Source organism: Danio rerio, chromosome 17 (genome assembly GCF_052040795.2).
Source record: "Danio rerio strain M-AB ecotype USA chromosome 17, GRCz13ab, whole genome shotgun sequence".
NCBI lineage: Eukaryota > Metazoa > Chordata > Actinopteri > Cypriniformes > Danionidae > Danio > Danio rerio.
Window position 1 is genome coordinate 14,019,673 of NC_141037.1, and position 18,697 is coordinate 14,038,369.

At 36.5% G+C, this 18,697-nt stretch overlaps 2 protein-coding genes across 29 annotated transcripts in view; one reads left to right on the forward strand and one right to left on the reverse strand.

Annotated features, from left to right (window-relative positions):
- Positions 1–18,697, forward strand: part of ralgapa1 (Ral GTPase activating protein catalytic subunit alpha 1) — a 161,912-nt gene that overhangs the window by 113,122 nt on the left and 30,093 nt on the right. For 18 of the 26 annotated variants that reach the window (XR_015513095.1, XR_015513092.1, XR_015513089.1 and 15 more), the window contains 2 exons: positions 2,670–2,828; positions 12,466–12,593. Coding sequence is in view for 8 of the 26 variants with exons in the window: in XM_087290133.1 (XP_087146259.1) it covers positions 2,670–2,828; positions 12,466–12,593 (287 nt within the window). In the remaining 18 variants the exon portion in view is untranslated. Of the gene's footprint in view, positions 1–652; positions 917–2,669; positions 3,327–8,325; positions 11,955–12,465; positions 13,201–14,109; positions 14,677–18,697 lie in introns of those variants that run through there. The other 8 variants (XR_015513104.1, XR_015513099.1, XR_015513094.1 and 5 more) reach the window with 3 other exon arrangements.
- LOC147839943 (uncharacterized) lies at positions 3,328–8,311 on the reverse strand. Of its 3 annotated transcripts, XM_088651264.1 has the most exons (3): positions 8,128–8,311; positions 7,539–7,970; positions 3,328–7,479 (listed from the first exon to the last, which is right to left on the reverse strand). In XM_088651264.1, exons 2-3 carry the CDS (start codon positions 7,957–7,959, stop codon positions 7,286–7,288), a joined length of 615 nt encoding a protein of 204 aa, XP_088507390.1. In that variant the 5' UTR covers positions 7,960–7,970; positions 8,128–8,311; the 3' UTR covers positions 3,328–7,285. The 3 variants fall into 3 exon arrangements, with proteins under 3 accessions (XP_088507390.1, XP_087146280.1, XP_087146281.1); XM_087290154.1 differs by having other exon boundaries at positions 3,328–7,970; XM_087290155.1 differs by having other exon boundaries at positions 3,328–7,970; positions 8,072–8,311.

The window sequence follows — 18,697 nt, forward strand, 5'->3', positions numbered from 1 at the left end:
AATTTCCTCTTGGGGACAAATACATTTTATCCTATCCCAAAAAGGCATTCATTTCAGAAAACAAAAAGCTAATTAGCAATTATTTAGATTATTTTTTTAAATGCTTGACAGCTCTAATTACTATAAATAAACTAAATCTCTAATAAGTATACTGTCTAGGCACAGATTTCTGATGACATTTCTTCTGTGTGTTTACAGTTGAGATATCAGAGTAGTGATGAAGTGCTCATGGTGTGGTGGTTGCCCCCTTTTTTCTTCTTCTTCTTCATTCGCAGCTGCTGTTTTATGCAGCTTTTAATATCTAATATGCCCTTCTGGGTGAATCAAAAGTTCTTGTAGTTGAAATTAAATATTTTCAATGATATTAGCATTAAAAAAAGAACAACATTTGCTAAAGACGTCAGTTGTATTGGGAACTGTGATTTTAAAAGAAAAAAGCCATAAACAAATATTAATAATATGCGTTCTTTGTTAATGTGAATACTCTTAAGATTAAATGTGAAATTATTGTTTTATAAAAGTATATTTAAAAGGGATTTAATTCAGAAAAAACTCATTAATCATTGATTAGATTTTTTTTTAAATGCTTGACAGCTCTGTACTGTCTGTCTAGGCACAGATTTGCGATGGCATTTCTTCTGTGTGTTTACAGTTGAGACACCTGGGTAATGAGGAAGTGCACGTCTGTTTTTTTTTTCTTCTCTTTCTTCATGGCTGCTGATTTATGCAGCTTTCATCATCTAATATTCTCTCCCTAACTATTCCAAAAGTTCTTGTAGTTCGTAAAAAATAAATACATTCTATACTATTAGCATTAACATTAGTTTCTATTTTATTTTTTACTCCAGCCTTTTTTTTTTTTGGTTCTTTCATGGCTTCTGTTTTATCAGATAAAATGCACTCTAATGGATCTGTTTCCAGTGTGTCAGCCATAAATTATTTTTTAACTAATTGTAGTATAATTGATGGTTATTTGTTACAATTTAATATATTATGATTCTAACTGATATTATAATTAATATTCTATTATTTATTTATTTTATTGCAGATTGGTTTTCCATGTATTTTTATGTAATATGATCTTTTTAGGGAGTAAAAAGTTGTCATAGTTCATGGAAAATATATTATTTCATTCATTTTAAACATTTGTTTGTTTTTTTAGAATGTTTTTAATGTTAAAAATGTATTCTTTTGATGCCAAACCTAATTTTCTTTTTATTTCTGCTATTTTTTGCACTGGATAAATTTTGAGGTGAAAATATTTGTATATGGAAAAAAAAATGAGTTAAATAATATTAAATCTTTTTTTTTCTCTTCTATATTTTTAAATGAGTTTTTTTTATATAAAATGCTCTCTAATTCTTTTTGAAACCATCTACAACACGTCTAACATTTTATATTAATTATGCTTTTAACTTACTAAGTATGTAGTACAATACAATATTTATTAAAACACATTTAAAAAAACAACCATGTTAAGCAAAGTGCTGTACATAGAAGTACTAAACACAGAGAAAAAAATAAGCTAATTAAATTTAAGAAGAAAACAATTAAAAGCATTTTAAAAAATTGTAATCAAGAATAATTAAAAGTGAGGGGAAAAAAGTCTTTAAAACAAACTTAAACACAGAAATAGGGTTGGAGAGTCAAATGTAAAGTGGTAGAGCGTGTTCTGGATACATAAATCATGATTATGATTTATATTCAGTTATAATTTAATTATGTATTCTTATATCAGTGTCTTCTTTATCTATGTAGCATCATACACTAGCTAGTTTACACAAATACTGTTTGCATTTGGTAGTTGGTAAACGTTCATTTTGGGCCTGTTCAACTCAGCGTATAAATTGACAGCCTTTTAAACAACTTGAGCCGGTGGAACGCCGCAGTTAAAGAAATGACTGATGTCCATCGCTGACTCCAAAGGACAGAGTTTGTCATTGGTTGCGTAAAGGTTGTGTCCGTCACTCGAGACCGCTGACGGGTCACTGCGTCCATGGCCATGGTAGAGATTGAGCGGGTCTCGGGATGATGGAGTGATCGCTGGAAGATAAATGAGAGGAGGAGAGAGAGAGCGCAAGTGTCCGTTCTCTTAGCTGTCACAGAGCAAGGTTAATAAGACTGTAGTGGATGGATCTGCAGAATGGCAGAGTCCAGATTCAATTCGGACAAGTTAAAGTTTTGCTTTTGTTCAAGAGAGCGTGACGGCCATAAAATATGAGCAGTGCAGAAGCTTAAGGCCGTTTGTACCAAAGATATTTTAAATTAGTTTTAATTTCTAAACAGTTTTTACAGTTTTTAGTTCATTTCATAATGGTTTTAGTTAGTTTTAGTTTAGTTTTTAACTTTCTATTTAGTTTTTATACAGCTGAGGAAATAAGTATTGAACACGTCATGTTTTTTCCTGGGAATAATATTTCTAAAGGAGTTGTTGACATGGGATTGAACCAGATTTAGGTAAAAATCCTAACAATACAAACATAAAAATAAAACAAAACAAAAAAATCTGAAAAATTAGTTATGTGTAATAACTGAAAATGTATTTAATACTTTATATAAAAGACTTTTTTGGTGATGGCAGTTTAAAGACACCTCCTTTGAATAAGTTGAATGAGCATGCTCTCTGTACAGATTTCTGACTAGATTTCATTTCTTCTGTGTGTTTACAGTTGAGACACCTGGGTAATGATGAAGTGCACATCGTGTGGTCTGAGCACTCGCGGGACTATCGGAGAGGCATCATTCCTACTGAGTTTGGAGACGTGCTCATCGTCATCTACCCTATGAAGAACCACATGTACAGCATCCAGATCATCAAGAAACCTGAGGTGAGCTCAGCACATTTAAGCACACATTCCTCAGCATACAGTCCTCATTCTTTCTTTCTTTCTTTCTTTCTTTCTTTCTTTCTTTCTTTCTTTCTTTCTTTCTTTCTTTCTTTCTTTTTGATGACTCTGAGTTACTGCGTTATTTTTATAGCTTCAAAAAAGTCACTCCTTCACAATTTAAGGTTTTAAATAAGAGCAGAAGGTATTAAATTAATAGTCATATCATTACATGTGAAAATGAAGATCGTGTTCAGTCCATTTAGAGAACATTTTAAATTATTTTGTTGCTTTCAATTATTTTTTTTTACTTTGTCCACCAACACTTTACATTTACCTGCATAAAACCTACAGAAAATCTGGAACTAGATAGAGAAGGCATGAAATCATTATTGAATCTGTTTTTTTTTTTTTTATTCCAGCAGATTTTAACAGTGTAAAGAAATATAACTTGGGAGTAAAACTGGAGAATGGGATGACTTTAGTGTTTAAAAGTTTGGAGTTTCAATTCAATTCAATTCAGCTTTATTTGTATAGCGCTTTTACAATGTAGATTGTGTCAAAGCAGCTTCACATAAATGGTCATAGTAACTGGAACAGTGTGGTTCAGGTTTTAGTGTTTAAGTTCAGTTCAGTTCAGTTTAGCTCAGTTCAGTGTGATTTAATCATTACTGAGAGTTCAAACACCGAAGAGCAAATTCATCGATGCGTAGCTCTACCAATCCTGAACCATGCGAGGCAGTGGCGACAGCGGAGAGGGAAAAAAAACTTCACCTGATGGGAGTGAAGAAAAAAAACCTTGAGAGAACCAGACTCAGTTGGGCACGACCATTTTAATTTCTCCGCTGGCCAAAAGTCTTGTGCAGAACTTCATTCGCCGTGGTTTATGCTGGAAGATGGCCTCAATGAAGACTCGTCTGTCCCTGGAGCGTCGCTGGAATCAGACTCATGTTCTCCACTCCCCACGACCATCAGCGCAGCAGCAGCTCAGGATATGGCCTGGTCCCGGATATGGAATCCTTGGGATCATCACGTCGCTGGTCTTGGATCCAATCAGTGACTCCGCCTAATCTGAGGACCTCGGGATGAGTATCCCCAGGTGAAAATAGAGAAAAGAGAATAATTAGCGTAGCTGCTGTTCATAGTGTATATAAGCAAGATGTAGAAGCCAGTGTGGAACCCGCTAGGTGATGCACTGAGTGTATGCTTTACTAAACAGATAGGTCTTTAATCTAGTTTTGAACTGGGATAGTGTGTCTGAGCCTCGGACATTACCAGGAAGGCTATTCCAGAGTGTAGGAGCCATGAAAGAGAAGGCTCGACCTCCTTTACTTGATTTTGCTATTCTAGGTACTACCAGAAGCCCTGAATTTTGAGATCTTAAGGAGCGAGTTGGTTCGTAGCGAGACAGAAGGTTGGTTAGATAAACAGGAGCTAGATTATTTAGAGCTTTATAGGTGAGAAGTAATATTTTAAATTCAATACGAAATTTAACAGGCAGCCAGTGTAAGGAGGATAAAATTGGGGTTATATGATCATATTTTCTAGACCTGGTCAGAACTCTGGCTGCTGCATTTTGTACTAATTGAAGTTTGTTAATAGAGGATGCTGGGCAGCCAGCAAATAGAGCATTACAGTAATCCAGTCTCGAAGTCATAAAAGCATGGACTAGCTTTTCTGCATCTGAGATGGATAGCATATTTCGTAATTTAGCGATATTTCTCAGATGAAAGAAGGCAGTTTTTGTGACATGGGATATATGGTTTTTAAAAGTTAGATTGCTGTCTAATATGACACCCAGATCTTTTATAGTAGAGCTAAAGCTAACTTTGTATCCCTCTAATTGTAAATTGAGTTGCGAGATCTGCTGTGTGCAAGATTTAGGCCCAATAAGTAATAATTCTGTTTTGTCTGAGTTTAAGAGAAGAAAATTGTTGGTCATCCAGTCTTTGATGTCTTTGATACACTCAGTTAGTTTAGAAAGTTCAGACGTCTCGTCAGGTTTAGTGGAAATATATAATTGAGTATCATCTGCATAGCAGTGAAAGCTGATCCCATGTCTTCTAATAATGTCTCCCATAGGTAGCATGTAAATTGTAAACAGTAAAGGGCCTAAAACTGATCCTTGAGGCACCCCATACTTTACTGGGCAGATTTGTGAAGGCTGTCCATTAAGATTTACAAACTGGTAGCGGTCAGTTAAGTATGACTTAAACCATTGTAGAGCCTGTCCCTGGACACCTGTAGACTTTAAACGATTTATGAGGATATTGTGGTCAATGGTATCAAATGCCGCACTAAGATCGAGTAAAACTAATAGCGAGACGCACCCTCGATCAGCAGCTAAGAGTAAATCGTTGGTTATTTTCACTAAGGCGGTTTCTGTACTGTGGTGAGCCCTGAAACCTGACTGAAACACTTCAAAAATATTGTTCGTCTGCAGATAAGAGCATAATTGAGTGGAAACAACTTTTTCTAGTATTTTAGACATAAATGGAAGATTTGAAATAGGCCTATAGTTAGCTAAGTTGTTGGTGTCTAGTTGCGGTTTCTTAATAATAGGCTTAATAACAGCTAGCTTGTAAGAGTTTGGAACATGGCCTATAGATAAAGAAGAGTTGATAATGTTAAGAAGAGGTTCTCCTATAGCAGGTAGCAGCTCTTTCAGTAATTTTGTTGGAATTGAGTCCAGCATACACGTAGCTGGTTTAGAGCTATTTATAATTTTTACTAACTCTTCATGTTCTATGATTTTGAAGCAGTGTAGGTTATTATTATGATTTAATGAAATATTTACAGGATTTGGAGTATAAGCCGGTGCAGAAAGTTTGGCATCTCCTATTTTCTGTCTAAAGCCTTCTATTTTATTACTGAAAAAATTCATGAAGTCATCACTACTAATTTGCGGTGGAGTAGTTTGTTCCAAGGATGACCGATTATTTGCTAATTTAGAGATGGTGTTAAATAAAAATCTAGGATTGTTATGATTATTTTCTATCAGTTTGCGCAGGTGCTCGGTCCTGGCAGATTTTAGAGCCCTCCTATAGCTGGACATACTGTCTTTGTACGCAATTCTAAAGACCTCTAAATTAGTTTTTTTCCATTTACGTTCCAGGGCGCGGGTTGCTGTTTTGAGCGCACGAGTATGACTATTATACCATGGTATAGTTATAATCTCTCTAGCCTTTTTTAATTTGATGGGTGCCACAGTATTTAGTGTGCTAGTAAAGATGGCATCCATACTGCTGGTTACTACATCAAGATCATTTGAGTTTGCGGGTGCATTACGAAATAGAGAGAGATCAGGTAAGTTATTTATAAATTCATCTTTAGTTGACGGAACAATAGTTCTACTAGGGCGGAGTATTGGAGCGGGTTTGCTGATTTCAGGTAAACACAGCTTATATAGTAAGAGGTAGTGATCTGTAATATCATCACTTTGTGGTATAATGTCTACGTCAATAACCTCGATTCCATAAGACAGAATTAGATCTAATGTATGCTTTAAGCGATGGGTTGGACCCACAACGTTTTGCTTTATCCCAAGTGAGTGTATTAAATCCATAAACGCGAGCCCTAATGTATCATTAGCGTCATCTATGTGGATGTTAAAGTCACCTACAATTAGCATTTTATCAGTTTTGACTAGTAAGTCAGAAATAAAATCAGAAAATTCTTTTAGAAATTTGACATAGGGTCCTGGGGGTCTATATATGGTGATTAAAGCGAGAGATAACATAGGTTTTTGTATAGTATCTGGAAGCTGAACATTAAGCGATAATACTTCAAAGGAGCTAAACATAAGTCCGTTTCTCTGTTTAATATTAAGGAAATCACTAAAGATTGATGCAACTCCACCACCACGACCAGTTTGACGAGCCTCATGTTTATATAAGAATCCTGGAGGAGTTGCTTCATTTAAGCTAATATAGTCATTTTGTTTCAGCCAGGTTTCAGTGAGACAGAGTGCATTAAGATTGTTTTCTGTTATTATTTCATTAATGATAAGTGCTTTAGGTGCAAGTGACCTGATGTTTAGGAGACCAAGTTTTACGAAATTTGTATTTTCACTTTCTACTGGTTTTTCTGGTTTGATTCTTACTAGATTTTTCCTGGAGCACACAGTACGTTTATTTCTTAATCTAATAATACGAGGAACAGACACAGTCTCTATAGGATTCGCCAGATATGTGTTGCTGATGTTTAAGTGGGGTGAACAAGAGTCTAGGTGGCTATAGTGTGAATTTTGTGAATTTTTACCTGCTAGTCAGATGGTGCGAAGTAGTCTGGAGATGTTGTCCGACAGGAGTTCAGCTCCGGCTCGACTGGGGTGCAGGCCGTCAGGACGGAAGAGCCTAGGACGCTCCCAGAAAAGATTCCAGTTATTAGCAAAGAGCAATTTCTGTTCTTTACACCATGTTATTAGCCATTCATTCAAAGCTAAAAGTCTACTGAACCTTTCATTTCCTCGGCGGTAGGTAGGAAGCGGCCCAGAAACGATGATCTGCGTGGCGGGCGAGGTGCGTCGAACCGTCTCGATCAGGCTCCTGAAGTCCTTCTTCAGGATCTCCGACTGCCGGAGCCCGGTGTCGTTTGTCCCCACGTGGAGGACAACGGCACCAGGGCTCTCGGCAGCGCCCAGGATGGTTGGAATCTGTGTAGAAATATTTTTCACACGGGCACCAGGAAAGCAGAAAGTACGTACTTCATTACCTTTTGAGGAGGCGGCACGGACGTGACGAACGATCGAGTCACCGATGATGGCCACATCGGGACCCGACTCGCGGAGAGGGGAGAAGCGGTTCTCCGTGGAGATCTCGAACACAGGTGGAGACGTTCTGCCCCGGGATCTGGGAAGCACCTTGCGCGGCTGCACCCAGGCGCCGTGGTAGCCGGGTGTCGGCGTGAACGACGCCTGGCTGAGCCGCGCCCCGGGTGCGCTGGGCCTGGACAGAGAAGGACGCGGGGTTGAGGTAGAGGGAATGATGTGGTTGTAATTTCCACGTACCTTAGGTGATGAGACGGCCTTAGCATTAGGTACGGCGAGGAGCCGTTCCCGTAGCCGCGACCGTCTTACCACCAGCGCGCGGATCTGGGACTCCACTTCTTCCAGCTCCAGCTCCAACGCCTCCATCGATGCTTCTCCTGCACACAAGGACAGAGACGGAAGCGACATTTTACGGGGTAAAGAGCAAAGCCAGTAAGTCAAAAGTGTATGGTTAAAGAGGTCGGTAGCTTTAGCTGACCAGCGGCGCTAGCAGGCTAAAGCTACAAACAACAGGCGGATGCTCGAGGGACAGACCGTTTTTAAAGCAGCTTTGTTTGTATAAATGTATTAAGGGTTTGGTCACCCTAAGTAGGAGAGACAAATACTTAGCGAATGAGGAAGAATTTAATGATTAAGATTTAAATTGCGAGTAAATAGCAAGTCCAAACTTCAAGCACACAGTGTGTGACCGAACGGAGACAGTGACGCCAGTGACGTCACTCGAGCATCGAGTCAGATTTATTTATTTTAGACTTTGTAAAACTTTAGATGAAACTTTTGTCTTGTTTCTAGTCCAAATCTTTAATTTCTAATATTCCTAATTCTAATATCAAATATCTTCACTGCATTTTTTGCAGTAAAATTAAAAAGTGAGACTTGAATTTTTATGTATTTTATGTTAGTTAAATCTTCTGTTTTTAAAATTTCCTTAATACAATGTATGTCAGTTTTTTTATGCATTTCATTTTCCAGGAAAAAAATGAAGCAGATAAAACTATTTTGACCTGATTAAAAATGGTTCTCGTGCACCAAATCAGCATGATGTTGTGACTTCAAGACTGGAGTAGTAATGCTGAAATCTCTGATTAACATCATAGAAATAAGTCACATTCCATTGTAGTGTTGTCACAAGACTGGAATTCGGTACCAAGCAATTCTGAGATATAATAAAAAAAACTTACATTTCTCGCTAACATTTGAGCACTATTGAGCATGATTTGCCATCGTGTTCACTTGCTCAACAGAAGTGACTGTGATTGGTAATGAAGCTCATCGGTTCACCAAACTCACTGCTGTTTACTGAAGGTAAACCACAGACACAGGAATAATGGAGCGTTTTAAAGTTATGTCAATCAGCTGGTTTGTCTGTAAGCTGATATACTGTACCAGCGATCCACTGATGAAAAGCAGCTTTAAAACGCTCCAGTGTCCCTGTATCTGTGGTACATTATATTTACTAATATATAGTAAAGTTTTTCTAACTCGTTAATGAATTATTTATTGTTTCTTACGTCTGTGCTCGCGCAGTCAGCTGTAAAGCAGAGTGAAGGTATGTTTAAATAAAAAGGTCATGTAAAAATGCATACAATTAATGTCAGCTTTTGAAAGCGAAAGCCAAATATCGGACATTAGGACATTTAGAAACCCAGACCGGATGCATTTTGTAAATGCCAAAAAGGTGGATCTCTGTTGGTGTGCAGAGGATGTGACCGTCTGGAAGAATGTTGACAGTTCTCGCACACACAGAACTAGCAGTAGCCTATGAAACGGGTAAACGAGAGACAGTTTTTATAGAAATAAGTCACATTCCAATCAATACTGAAATTAAAAAAACATTTGAGCACTCTTGAGTAATTTATTAAAAATGACTGTGACTGGCCGTGAAGGTCATCGGTTTACCAAACTCACTGCTGTTTACTGAAGGTAACCACAGATACAGGATTACTGGAGCATTTTGAAGTCATGTCAATCAGCTGCTTTGTCTGTAAGCTGACATACTGTACCAGCAATCCACTGATGAATAGCAGCTTTAAAACGCTCCAGTGTCCCTGTATCTGTGGTACATTATATTAGAATATAGTCAAGTTTTTCTGAGTCTTTAATAAATTATTTGATGTTTCTCTTGCTCTCACGACTGTGCTCGCGCACTCAGCTGTAATGCCAAGCAAAAGTATGTTTAAATAAAAAGTTCATTTAAAAATGCATACGTTTAACGTCAACTTTTGAACAAGAAAGCCAAATATCGGACATTAGGAGATTTAGAAATGCTGGATGCATTTTTAAGTGCCAAAAAAGCAAATCTCTGTCAGTGTGCAGAGCATGTGACCGTCTGTGGGAATGTTAACAGTTCTTGCGCACACAGAACTAGCATTAGACTATTAAACGGGTAAACGAGAGACAGTTTTTCACTGGTTAATTGCAAATATTTGGTTCAATTGGGTGAATATTAAATTAATTATAATGCAATTGCCTTTATAATATTAAATATTATTTTAAAGGATGATCATAGTGAAAAAACGCATCACCAAATATACTTGGGCGGCGATTAATATACCTGGGTGAAAGTCTATGTGAAAGAAGCACTGCTATTATCTCAATACAACAGAATACGGTAAAACCCTTACGCATACTTAGAGGGAGAAAAAAAAATCTGTCGCTCTTAAAGAGTAACTAAAGCAAAGCAGAGATATGTGTTTGTGCATCACAGCCATTTGTTTTTTTTCTGTAAATGAGCTCAAAGCCTTGAACAGAAGACGGTGGAAGCAGATCTGTCTTTGGCGCTACCAGCCTTTGCTTCCTGCTCAGTTATGTCAGGGCTTAATTGAATGAATGGGATTCTCAGAATCGAATTCCGCTGTGGAGATGGATCCGAGACGAGAGGCTCAGTCTTTCATGCAGTCTGAGGAAATGTAGAAAGATGGAGAGATAAAGAAAGACGAGGCCTGGCTTTTATGAAAGTCCATTTAGACCCCATTTCAGTGCATGAAGGCTATTCACTGTTTCTTTTCTGTTTAATGTCAGGATGGGGTTTTTTTATGTAGCAGGCTGAAATACGTCGAAGGTTTTGACATTTTCATGCCTCCTTTTATTTAAAGGACAAAGCTGCTTGCTTATAGGGTGTGTAAAGGCTTGTTCACAGACAGTCTAATGCAGCTGAAGAGTTATTAATTATTTTTGGTTAAAACTATAGGAAAAGACACGGATATATAAATACGCTGAATAAAAATGTCGTTATTATTATTAGTAGTAGTAGTAGTTCACTTAAAAATTATTTTTGATCCTTGTTTAGACTACTTATTTAAAATGTGCTGAATCCACACATTTACTCTGTTTTATTTGGAGGGAAAACTTAATTGTTTTATGTTCAATCAACCTAAATTTGGAAAAACAATTAAGTTAGCCTAATCAATTTCTGTTTGATTTGATGTTGATTTGATTTATTTCGAACAGAAATATCATACATACAATTTCACATACTCACTTGTTAAAGAATTGTTTATTTTTATTTTTTTTTTGGTTTGGTTTATTCACTCAATTAATGTTAAGTTATTTATTTATTGTATTTATTTATTTTGTATTGTTCTGCTTTTAATGTTATATTACTATGTATTTGATATTCATCTGCATCATTTGCAAATAAGAAAAATCAATAAAATTCAAATCGTAAAAAAAAAAACATAACAAATTTAAGTGGATTAAACATAAAACAGTTGTTTCCCACAAAAATCTAGAGAATTGTGTTGTTGCAGCTCATTTTAAATAAGTACTTTAAACAAGCAGCAAAAGCTTTTTTTGGTCATAGTGGTATTTATATAAAATATATAAGTATATCACTATATTAATTTATATTAGATACATTAGTTAATCAAAAGTGTCAGAAAGAATGGAACAAATGTTAATTTAAAATGTAAAAATTAATGTAAAATATAAATGTTTTTCTTTTGAGCTGTACATGCATCAGGCATATTGATAAAAAACTGTTTGCCCAAAAACAGTGTCAATGAAATATTTAATAGCATTAGTAATTATAATAAATCTAAATAAGCAGTCAGTGCAAATTAGTTATTATTAATTGCAATAATATTTCATTAAATTTATTTAATTATTACTTTTTATCCACATTTCAAAAAGTCTTACTAGCTCAAAGGTAGTAAATAAAATAAAATAAAATGGAAACGACTGCAAAAAAATGCTTGGTGTCAATACAATATTTTTTAGCACTAATAATTATAATAAATTAAATTGAGCAGCAAATCAATTCAAATACAATTTTTAATTGAAATAATATTTCTTTATTTCAATGTTACTTTTTGCTCTATTTTTAATCCACATTTTATAAACTAACCAACTCAAAACTAGTGAAAATATTAAACAAAAAAAAGGAACAGACCACAAAAAAGAACCATCAGAATGCAATAATAGAGACTCGAAAAAATACTCTCAATAAAACATTTCTTAGCACTAATAATTCTAACAAATCTAATAGCAAATAGGTATTTTTAATTGCGATAAAATTTCATTTATTTTATTTCATTATTACTTTTTGCTCTATTTATTAATCCACATTTCATAAACGCTTTCATAAACCAACTCAAAACTAGAACATGAAATAAAATAAAATGGAACAAAAAAACGAGCCATTCACAATACAATTATTCAGACTCGCTGGAAAGGAGTTCATAAAGATTCATTGTCTTGTTTTACAGTCATGCCATGCAGCATTTTTCATGCTAAAAAAGGAGGGTGTGTGAACAGCCCTTAATACTGATTGAAATGTGTATTTTGCCCATGCTTTGGGCTTCTCTCTTTTTTTTCTCTCCTCTTGGCAGGCTATTAAGTGTTCATATATCATGTCATGTCCCTTTTCCACAGGTGCCGTTCTTTGGTCCCTTGTTTGACGGAGCCATAGTGGATGGGACTATATTGCCCACAGTGGTGCGAGCGACAGCCATCAACGCCAGCAGAGCTCTGAAATCCCTCATCCCTCTATACCAAAACTTGTATCCTTTTTTTCCCCCAGGCTAACGAGTGCATGTGGGCTTTTGTCATATTTAAGGTGGCAGAGGCTTATTATTATTGTTGGTTTCCCAGGCCTGGCTCGTGGATGTGTGGATTGACGATCAGGTTGGGCTCAGGCTCGGAGCGGAGCAGGTAGAACCGCTCGATAATTATTGATGTCTCATTTCGCAGCTCTGCACATGTAGAGCACTGTTCTCGGCTCAGCAAGTCAGGCGGGTGATGGAATCATTCTGATCAGCCCTCAGTGCCTGCTAGCTGTGATGCACAGCCATTTACTTTTCGAATCCCTTTCTGGCAAATTGCTGTTTTTTTTTTTTGTTCTCTCTCTTTCTGTCGGTCACACAATCACACACACGACACACACACATCTGAATCTCTGCTCTAGTGCTGAAACTTATTGTTTTGAGTTTTTTGATCTCACAAGACTGGAGGACTAATGCTGAAATCTTTTATCAGGATTTTTTTAGGATGCATAAAGCACATTTTCACTCTAAGTATGATAATTAGGTGTAAACCTTGCCTTATCTCAGAGAATAAATTAAAGATGTTGCATATAATTCCTAAACACATCTCTTATAACCAATTAGCGTAGACATGTAATGGTCAGAAGCAGCTTTACAGAAAATAATACATAAAACAGATTTAAAAAATTGGTAACAAAAATCACTAACAAAGTAATTTGGAAACATTGCAAATGATGGAAGAAGAATTCAACATGTCTCAGTGAAGTTTGGAGTGCATATTTGTTGCATAAGAATTAAAATACACATCTATAAATACATTACTATTTTACTAAAAGGAAATATGCCTATAAACTACTGTTTATAACAATAAGTAAATTGCGATAAGTTATATTATTAAATATTTATTTAAAAATTTGTTGTTTTATTTTTTTATTTCAATAATCTTTCCAGCCAGGTTATAATGAACTTGCAATATTGTTGAAAACACAGAACTTTCAGTTCGGATATGTAAAAAAATCACAGTTCTTATTTTTCCTCTGCTTGTAAACTCTTAAACAAACAATTGTGATCGAATCATGAATTCGGGCAGATTAGCGAGTACTGAATGAGTGATGAAATGTGATTATCAGCCAATAGCGATTTTTGGCCAATCGATCGGACCATCCCTACCGTAAATGCATGCTTGATCAGAATAAGAGACTTCAAAAATATATTTTTTAAACAATCAAATTAATAACCCCAAACATTTGAACTTTTGTTCACAATTTAAATTATGTACAACGATGGATCATTTTAATGATTGTTTTAGATGCACAAACTAGTTTTTTGTTGTTGTTTTTTTTTAATACTGTTTTGGTAAACACAAAGTTTAAGTACCAATTCTCACTATTAGCTTAAGCCTTATTACCTGACCATTTTTAAGATATTGGCTGTTTATTAGTAGTTATAAAGTACATATTCAATTCTACATCCCTAATCGTATGCAATACCTATACCCAACTACTAGCTTAACTATTAATAAGCAGCCAATTAGTTTGAGTTTGAGTTAAATATAAAAAAACATATAGTGACAAAAATATGATAAATAAAAAAGTACTCTAAAGTAGCTGTATTGTACTTAATATATGAAAACATTTATTCTTGTGTTCTTCTGACTCATTACTCTCAATTATTAGTATCATGTAATTATTCTGAAACTGTGCTAATTTGTTGTTTTAAAAACTTTTGTTTACACCGAAGCTAAAAACAGGATTATTCTGGATTATTTTGATGACTTGGAAAAAAGATTCCAGTATTACTTGTAACAAAAAGGAGACAAATTATTATTTTGATGACTTGAAAGTAGTGACGCATCCTAAGAGTATTGCTTAGGAATTAGGGTTAGGCTTGTGAAAAGTATAAACCTCAACTTGCAACACATCTTGCACCATTTGTACTACTCATAAAGAACATGTCAAATCACGTGACTTATGATGACATAACTGAATGTGCTTTTGCTTTTCTGTGTGAGTGATCTGGTGAAATTCACAAATTCATGTGAGAGGATGTACCTGAACTATATCTATAGACCAGAAATGAACTCAAAGTAGCATTTTGAAAAGGAAAGAGTGCTAAAAGATTGAAAAAAAAAACAAGCCAGACAGTCTGGATTTGAACTTTTATTAGAAACCAACCAACCATTCTTCTATAAAAATCTTTCAAGCTGTTGTGTCCGTAAACAGTTTTGCTAAAGAAAAGCAGCCAGCCACTGTACTGTATATGCCAGGGCTTGTCAAAGTCCGGAGATATTTAATAGATATTTTGTCAAGATATCCACTCAGTGCATGACATAATTGGCAGATACTTACCAACACAGAGTTTTTGAAAGGGTGTGGGTGACAGTTTTCAGAAAAGAAAAAATTATGTAGACAATTTAGAGTTTTCAGAGATGATTGGGCAGAGTTGTGTGTTCATTTTGCTCCAATGCAGCATAAAACTGCTCTGTTTTATTTGTAATGAAATAGTTTCAGGTTTGAAGAGTGGAAATGTTAAATGCTACTATGAAACTAGTTTAGGCAGCTGATGGAATACATAAAGTGCCATTTCTCACATTAGATTGGTCTGTATTTTATGCCACCTTGCTTTTGTTTTGACCAATCTCTAGTTCCTTTTTATCAGGGTCTGCAGGGTCTTAAAATGTCTTCAATTTCAAAAACTAAATTTTAGGCATTAAAAAGTCTTAAATTCACTGAAATATTGAATTGTAGCTCTCAAATCATATTAAACAGGTCTCAATTTCCCTGTGTCCAAGTAAAGCTACCCAATCGGGCCGACATTCATCCAATCACCAACAATCTCAACAACCAACAACCTTTTTTATATATTAAATATTAAAGCATTTGGTCAACGATTTTTCAATACAAAGAGATGCCATTTACAATAGCTGTTAGACATTTTTACTGCAATTTCTTCAAATTAAATTCCCTAATTAGGTCACACTTTATTTTGATGGTTTGTTTGTTGAATTTAAGTTACATTTGCATTTTCATGTCAACTAATTCTCATTAGATTATAATTATCTTATTATCTTAATTATCATTATCATTATCTTCCATTTACTGCAAAAAACTATTTACAGAAGTAAGTCAGAGTGGACATAATATTTAAAAATAGGCAGGAAGCTTAAGCTTTTATAGCAGAAACACATTAGGTTAAATAGGAGTTATACTCAATCAATTTGGACCAAAAGCCAACAAATATATATCTTTGATTATGCATATAACTGTCTCCATAATAAATATACTTTTGGTGGCATAGCAAGAAGGTCGCTGGTTTCCCGGCTGGATCAGTTGGCATTTCTCTGTGGAGTTTGCATGTTCTCCTTGTGTTTGTGTGGGTTTCCTCCGGGTGCTTCAGTTTCCCCCACAGTCCAAAGACATGTTCTATAGATGAATTGAATAAACTGTTGGCCAAAGTGTGTGTGTGCGTGCGTGCTTGCGTGCGTGCGTGCATGCGTGCGTGCGTGTGTGCGTGCGTGCGTGCACATTAAAATATGTTGCTAAGAAATAATTAAATTTGTTTTTGTGGCAAGCAAAAAATTATACAATTCCATTGACCTAACCAGGCTATTACAAAAAAAAAATCATTAATGTTTAGCCCTGTGTAGGTCTACAATTTCATTCATAATGGTCTTAAAAAGTCTTAAATTTTGAAAATAGTTTTATTTATTTATATTAAAGAGTCTCTTTTTTCTTTTTAGAAGTGGTTGATTTATGTGCATTTTATTAAAATCAAGATTTGTGCTCACCAACATTATTTAGGTCTAAAAGTCTAGACCAGAGATGCCAAAGGAGTAGCAAAATATGGTCACAATGGTGCTATATGTCGGTGCACTTAAGCACAAGCAGGCAAGTGCACACATAGGGCTCAACCTGTGCAGTGCAAATCCCCTTTTTAGTCTTTGAAAGAAAGTGCCCTTCCAAAATGATCTGGAGCCCTCACTCCAGATCAAGCATCCAAGCATCTCGGCCTCGTTGGCACCAAAGACCTTTAACCTTTCTTTAAGAGCACTCTTTTTTTCTCCTTAAAAGAGATGCTACTTTCAGAAAACAAAGCGAAGGCGAAGAGGAGGGTAGATGACGATGAGAGCGAGAGAAAAAGGGGGGAAAGAGATTCTCATCTGCCATGTCCTCCAAGCCAGAGAGATTGTTTGGCTCAGCTTGAGTCTTTCGCTCGCAGCAATCTCGCCCATCTGTGTGCCTGCGCGGAGCTCGATAGTGGACTGAGCTATTGATTGGCGTGAGCCGCACAGGTCGATGCTCCTGACAGCCTGAATTACAGTAATCTGTCATTATCGACGGATGTCTCTCCAAACCTTTTCTCTTTCTCTTTTCTCTGTTTTTCTTTCAGTCCCATTCCCTTTATTTTAAAACTATCCCCTCCCTTTTTTCTGTACTCTTTCTCTCTCTCATTTTCTTTGAGCTCCCTCCTCGCACCTCCTTTTCTTTCTGTCCTGTGCGAATAATTGATGACTGTGAGGGATGGATGGATGGCAGGCTGGTAGTGATTAGAAGATCTATGTGCCAGACGAGCTGCTCTCCGATGCCGAAAACGGGCCGTGAGACCGAGAGGACCCCGGGGATGCGAGGAAGGAAGTCACAGTCTCTCCTGCTTACCTGTTGATGGTGCCACCGCATGCAGTCATTGGGGAGGGAGGGAAAGTGATGTAACCTAATTCTCCCTTGAACGTCGTGGTATCTTCGAATCAATCACTTACAGGCTGTGTAGTGTAGTAGTTAGGGGAGTAGAGCTGGTCAGATTGTTGGTTTAGGAGCTAGCCATTTTGTCCGATTAATCTGTTTGACATCTTGTACAGGTCACAGAAGTTAATTCCACTTACTTTTGCCGTAATTCCATTCAACTCATCTTTATTTCTATAGCACTTTTTACAATGTAGATTGTGTCAGAGAGCAAAGTCTCATAGCCCATAGACCTGGGGTGTCTAAACTTGTTCCTGGAGGGCCGGTGTCTTGCATAGTTTAACTCCAACTTGCTTCAACACACCTGCCTGGAAGTTTCTAGTATACCTAGAAAGAGCTTGATTAGCTGGTTCAGGTATGTCTAATTGGGATTGTAACTAAACTTTGCAGGACACCGTCCCTCAAGGACTGAGTTTGGGCACCTCTGCCATAGACGCAGCATTAGAAACACCTCGCATAAGGTTTAAAGAGCTCCTATTATGGGTTTTTGAAAATAACCTTCCATGCTGTGTGTAACACAAGTGAGTGAGAACATCCAGCTGAGATTTAAATCTAAAAGTGCACCTGTTTAAATCTACTAATTCTTTAATGAAATAGTCAACTCTGAGTCGAATAAATGAATCATGTTGGGTTCAAATCTTTTGCTTTAACGCATCGACGTTGATACGGTTCATCCCCAAATATGTAGTGCCGGTTCCGGTAAAATGTAAATGTACCTTTCCCTTCAGACACTAGTTGAGCGCGGGGGTTCACAGGACTGATCATGACACCAAGATGATGATCACTGATAGATGGTGATTCGGCAGTACCACAGTATAGACAACCTATTGTTGTGTGTGTTCCTGTGATTTTTCAGATTTTTGATACAATAACCTACACTGCAACGTGGGATTCATCTGCCGTTTAATATTAAAGGAAGGAGTAGCATATCTCTCAGGTTAAATATTTGTGGGGCTATTCATACATTGCGTCTAAAACCACGTTGAAAACGTGACACATGCTTCTTCCTTTACCGATTTAAATGTGTTTTTGAACTCGTGATCCTCTGCCTTTTATCTTTACTATAGCCACCATCAGCTGTTCCTCGCATGTGGGGCGCGGTCAATTTTCTAAATAGTTCAACTTTTGCCACTGTGTGGATTAATACTGAATGCGTGTCTTTGTTATTACTTGGGGTTAGGGTTAAAAGTAGAGTAAAATGCTGATGTTTAGCTGCATTGCTTTATTGCATTCCTGCATTGGGCTCTCACATACTCTCTGCTACTTCATAACCATGGTAGGCATTTCTCTCTGTCTTGCCCTGAACCCAGTCGAGCAATTACAACAGACTGGATCATTGGACCAATCACAGCAGATTAGCCTTAAGCAAAGGAGGGGTTTGGG

Excerpts from the sequence above, each read along its gene's own strand:
- LOC147839943 (XM_087290154.1), bottom strand. The coding sequence starts at position 7,959 with ATGGAGGCGTTGGAGCTGGAGCTGGAAGAAGTGGAGTCCCAGATCCGC.